The sequence below is a fragment of the Macrotis lagotis genome, chromosome 2 (assembly GCF_037893015.1).
Source record: "Macrotis lagotis isolate mMagLag1 chromosome 2, bilby.v1.9.chrom.fasta, whole genome shotgun sequence".
Classification (NCBI taxonomy): domain Eukaryota; kingdom Metazoa; phylum Chordata; class Mammalia; order Peramelemorphia; family Peramelidae; genus Macrotis; species Macrotis lagotis.
In genome coordinates, this window is record NC_133659.1 from 214,199,722 (window position 1) to 214,205,721 (window position 6,000).

General features: G+C 36.8%; 1 protein-coding gene across 4 annotated transcripts in view; it reads left to right on the forward strand.

The window, feature by feature from the left end:
• The window catches only part of LOC141514162 (ATP-binding cassette sub-family A member 10-like), a 122,937-nt gene extending 117,178 nt beyond the window's left edge, over positions 1–5,759 (forward strand). For all 4 annotated transcript variants that reach the window (XM_074224707.1, XM_074224705.1, XM_074224706.1 and 1 more), the window contains one exon: positions 4,380–5,759. In XM_074224707.1, coding sequence (XP_074080808.1) covers positions 4,380–4,478 — 99 coding nt within the window. In that variant the 3' untranslated portion in view covers positions 4,479–5,759. The remainder of the gene's footprint in view (positions 1–4,379) is intronic.
• The last annotated feature ends 241 nt before the right edge of the window (positions 5,760–6,000 follow it).

Here is a 6,000-nt window from a genome sequence, read left to right on the forward strand (position 1 = left end):
TTAAGTGTGTATGTTATTTCCTCTCTGAGTCATTTCTGATGAGAATGAAGGCTCACTCATTCCCCCCTGCCTTCCCCCCATTCCACTCCATGGCAAAAAGTTTTTCTTGAATCTTTTATGTGAAATATCTTAGCTGCTTCTTCCTCTCCTTTCCTTTCCTCCCAGTACTTTCCTTTATCACCCACTGACTCCATCTTTATACCATATTATATCATTATATTCAATTCCCTCCTGTGCCTTGTCTATATATGCTCCTTCTACTTCCTCTTATAAATAAGAAAATTCATATGAGTTATCAATATCTTCTTCCTTTGCAAGAATACAAACAGTTCAATGACATTATGTTCCTCATAGTTAGTCCTTCTCCTTCACCCCCTCTATGTTTCACCTGAGTCCTGCACTTGGAAATCAAACTTTCTGCTCAGCTCTGGTTGTTTTAATAGGAAAGTTTGATGTTCAGTTTTGCTGGGTAGTTAATTCTCAGTGGTAAACAAGCTCTTTTGCCTTCCAAAATTCATATTCCAAGCCCCATGAGCCCTTAATGTAGTTGTTGCCAAATCCTGTGTAATCCTGATTATAGAGCCACAGTAGTTGAATTGTTTGTTTCTGACAGCTTTAAGTATTTTCTCTTTGACTTGGGAGTTTTAGAATTTGGGTATAATATTCCTAGGAGTTTTCCTTTTGAGATCTCTTTCAGGAGGTGATCAGAGGATTCCTTCAATTTCTATTTTAGCCTCTGCTTCTAGGATCTCAGGACAATTTAGCTGTATTATTTCTTGAAAAATGAAGTCTAGGCTCTTTTCCTGTTTGCGACTTTCAGGTAGCCTAATAATTTTTAAATTATCTCTTCTGGATCTGTTTTCAAGGTTAGGTGTCTTTCCAATGAGATAGTTCACGTTTTCTTCCAATTTTTGCTTATTTTGGTATTGTTTTATTTCTTCCTGATTTCTCATAAAGTCATCGGCTTCCTTTAGTTCCATTCTGCATTTGAAGGAGTTATTTTCTTCAGAGAACTTTTTTTTTTAATCTTCATTTTCCAGCTGGCCAATTCTGCTTTTTTAAGGCATTCTTCTCCTAATTTTCCTTTTGTGTTGCTTTTTACATTTGGCCTAAACTAGTTTTTTAACATATTCTTTTCTTCAGTATTTTTTTTTTGTATTTCTTTCACCAAGCTACTGACTTGGTTTTCATGATTTATCTGCCTGACTCTCCTCTCTCCTCCCAATTTTTCCTCTACCTCCTTTAATTTCTTTTCAAAAGTCTTTTTTGAACTCTTCTATTACCTGAGCCCATTTTCTATTTCTCTTAGAGGCTTTGGATACAGAAGTTTGAACTTTGACATCTAATGAGTGTGTATTTTGATCCTACATGAACCAAAGTAATTTTCTATGGTCAGATTCTTCTTTTTCTGTTGTTTCTCATTTCCTCAGTCTATGACTGATTTACCACACTTCCAAGACTTTGGGGGGTTTGGGGGACACCCCACAGGGTCCTTAATTCCTCTGAGATCTTATGAGAAGCTCTAACTTCTCTCTTGCCTGTGCTCTGGTGTGGAGATGACTACAGGCACTCCCCTCTGCCCTAGAGCTGTGAGGAGGGTCCTTGCTCAGCTATGGTAGCATAGGGGCCCAAACTGCAATCTGGATCTAAGTGCAGGCATACAACAGAGGCCTTCCCCAGAGAAAGCAGAGAAATCTCTGCAGTCTTCCCCCACCCCCCTTGTCAACTGTAGGCTGGAAGCTCTGGAAGTGCTCAGTGGTTTCTTGGATTCCCACTGCAGATTTTCACTGCAAGGTTGCTCTGAGGTGGGCACCTCACTCTGTATTCATTCTGGTGCTGCAGAGTACTTTCACCATTCCTTCAAACTGTCCTCAGTGATCCCTGGGCCAAGAGGTCTGGAAACCACCCACTTACCCCCAGGGACCCAGGCACCCCATAGGCTGTTCCCAGAAGGGTGAAGCTGGTTTATCCTGTCCCTGCTGCACTGAAGCTGCACTGTGGCTCTTTCCAGCCCCCAGTCCCAATGAAACAGACTTTTCCTATGGAACTTCTAAGTTGTCTCAGACTGGTAAATTGTATCACTCATTCTTTCTGTAGGTTCTGCCCCCTCTAAATTTTGACTAGAGTCATAATTTGATGGCTTTTGGAGTTTTTTAGGAAATGAGTTTCCAGGAATTCCTGCCTTCATGCCACCATCTTGGCTCTGCCAGTCCAGGTTATTTTCATAAAGCCTTTTTATTTGTCATGCCACTTATTGTTGTTCTTTCATTTCAGTGTAGTGAACTCTTTGTATTTCCATCTGGCATTTTCTTTGCAAAGATACTAGAATGGTTTTCCATTTCCTTCTTCAGTTCATTTTATAGATGAGGAAACTGAAGCAAGCAGGGTTAAGTGACTTGTTCATGCAGCTACTTAAGAGTTTAACTCCAGAACTGCCATTCTATCCAATATATGACCTAGCTGTGTGACTAATTTAGTGCAGACTTGGTGTGTGCTGGATGGGTGTCCTAGCTGGCACTTTATATACTTCAGGGAAGTATGGTCAAGAGAGATAGAGGAGAGGCAGTCAGTATACACAGTGTGCTTATATAACCTCTATTAGGCTTACACAGTATAAATCTTCACTCTGATACTCTACCTTCTTCCCCAGTCATGAATCCCACCACATGCCATTGATATACTATATTAGCAGTATGGTGCACATAGGGCTCCTTCTACTTATCCTAAGATTACAGAAAAGGATGCTTTCACTCTATTAATTAACCAGGAAAGTTGAACTTCCCCTCTATAATTATACAAAAGATTCTCTTTAATGTAGCTATCTTAGCTGCCTGCCTCACTAGCTACACCTCTTCAGATATTTGCACAAGAAGAAAACCCTTGATGATCTAAGTTGAAATTACATTGGCATAATATGAAATGTAACTCTGAATGATTGAAGTTTCTCATAAAACTTACTGGTCCTGCCTCCATCATATTCTGCAAAGTTCCCGAGTTCAACCTGATGTCTGTAGATTTCTTTTCTTCTTTCTCTGCTCTTCTTTCTTTCTTTCTTTCTTTTTTTCTTTCTTTCTTTCTTTCTTTCTTTCTTTCTTTCTTTCTTTCTTTCTTTCTTTCTTTCTTTCTTTCTCTTTCTTTCTTTCTGTCTTCCTTCTTTCCTTCCTTTCTTCATTCATATTTTTTTCATTTATCCATCCATCCATTCATTTATGCATGAATCCATTAATTAATCTGTTTATGTAACATAGAAAATCCATATGTCTATAATCATGATTTTTTTTGAACAATGTAGAGTAAAACTCCAAGAAATCATTAAATGTGTCTGATCAATTGTCTCTAAGTCTTCTTGAGATAACCCTCTCATTTCTTTGGGTTATTTGATCCTTAATGTCTTAGAAGAAATAGAAAAATAGATGTGAGGAGGCCCTTGATGATCAATGACTATAAACATATAAAGGCCATGAAGGGAAGGGGTAGCTCAGCTCTTGATCAATAATTTTTAAATTACTATTTTTGTCCAGTCTAAGGAGGAATAATAACGACAATACTGATACTCCTAAAGCATCTTATAGTTTAGAGTTTTTCCTTATTAATAGTTATTAGCATCCTTATTATATCTCAAGGTTTTTTATCTGTTATTTAATTTGAGTAAGAATCCAAGAGGTAGAATACAATTGTCCCTTCAACATCATTGGGTTAAGGGCATGGTGCCTCTCTGGAAAATTCATCTAAAACTTTTTGACCCTCCTTTCATACTAGAGAAGAAGTCTGAATTATTATGACATTAAAAGATGAAATATGTTGATATTATCTAATACTATATATATATATACATACATATATATACATATATATATACATATATGTGTGTGTGTGTGTGTGTATTATGTGTTTCTGAGTTTCTAAACTTTTTTGTGTGTTATTTACTGGACTTTATGGCTTTCACAAAACTACCAAAAAATTCCCATTTAATTTCTTATCCTAACTTCCTGAGATATACCAAAACCAGGGTGGGAAAAGTCATGATGTGAAAGGGATAACTGTGCTGCAAATATTATTATCCCAAATTTTATAGACAAGAAAACTGAGGTTCAGAAAGATTTAGCGATTTGCCCTTAATCACCTAATTAGTGTCAGAGGAAGAATTTGAACCCAGGTCTTCCTGATTAGAAATCCTACATCAGACAAAGAAGCTTCTCAAAATAAATTTAAATAAATGGCAGGGTAAAGATTCGTTAAATAGTTTCTAAACCTTTAAGAACTATATAAATGCTAGCTATAATAATAATAATAATAATGATAGTTGTTATTTTATGCTCTCAGGAATTAAATTGCTATTTCATTCTTCTCTTTCTGTTTTTCCCCCCCTCCCCTTTAAGGTCTTCCTTGAGTTGTCAAAGGAGCAGGAGAAGGGAGATTTTGAAGAGGAATTGGATACAACTATGCAATGGAAACTTCTCCCACAGGAAGAACCTTAAATGCCTAGCCCTCTTAAAATTTATGTCTAAGATCTCATGACCCTTTATTTTAATAGATTTATATTTTTATCATTTATCAACTCATAAATTTTTAATCAAACTTTTAAAACCTATTTTATATTTATGCAGAAATTGGTTAAATTTATAATAATGCTTTGATAGAATAGGGGAAGGAAATATACCTTCAGACAAAGTATCTATGCTATACAGAGGTGATAATAGCATGGAAATTGGAGTGTACTGATTTCCTACATATATTTGCATACAATTTTAGGAATACTTTCTATGTTATATTATAGCTTTTATCAGCAAAGATCTTTCTCAACTGGAAAAAGGTACTGAAAGATAGGAAAGATGAAAACTAGGGCAACTTTTCAGTCCCTTTGAATAATGGTGTAGGGGAGGGAGCAGGATATGTCAATGAGTGCCAGCAAACAGGGAATTGCAATGGCAAGGTGCTGCTATGTGGGACCAAATGTAATCATGATTATTTGGGCCACCAGATCACTGACCTGCTTTAAAAAAGTGCCTGGACAGAATTTATTGCCTTTTGGGGATTAAATGAAGGTATAACCCCTTCATTTTTCTCTTTTTCCTCTCCCTCCCTCCTCAAAGCTGCCTGTAAAGTGACATTGTTTGATCTTAAATTTTATTTTCTGCTTATATTTTTATAATGGCTTTTGTCTCTAGATAAATATTAACTGATTTTTATTGCATTCTGATGGCTTCTTATAAATAGACCATGTTATGGGGAAGGGCAAAAGAGAATTTCTAGACAAATAATTCTAGGGTTAACCAACTCTGGGCTTCTCTCTCTCTCTCTCTCCTCAATAAAATATAGATCTATTTGATATTTTTTAAAAAACATTTAATTATGGACTTGATGTAAGAAACAAGTACCTTACCAAGAACTCAGAACCATCATAAATGGACTAAAGTGAATCCTTTTATTTAAAACATGTTCAAGGATGGGTGTCCATAATAGAAATGGGCACATATGATACATGAAATCTGGGCCTTTTTATCTCTTGTCTAGAAACTCAAGTCCCTCTGTTGTTTATTTTTAAAGATTTAGAGATTGAATTTCAGAAGATGTAAGGCCATTGAAAAGGCAAAGGAATTCACAGCTCTCTGGGATGTTAAAACTGCTCAGGATTTTATTATGTCAAAATATTGTTACAAAGAAAAGCAGTAAGCACCCTGAGGACAGGCCAGAAATAATCTGAGAGAGAGAGAGAGAGAGAGAGAGAGAGAGAGAGAGAGAGAGAGCCTGAGAAAACCCCATCCTTCTGGATGGTAGCCTAGAAGAAGCAAGGGAGCTTGAAGGGATGGAATTTCCTATTAAATACCCTCCTATGGTAGGTTGGACAGAGGGTGGCATTTGTGGAGTGGTCTTACACCTTGGGCCAGGTATTTTCCAATGACAAGCCTCTTATTGGTTCTTCCTGTCCAAAGGTGCTCAACTACCAAGTTCAACATGTCATTTCCTGTCACACCAAGCATCAAGGCCAAGGTTAAATGA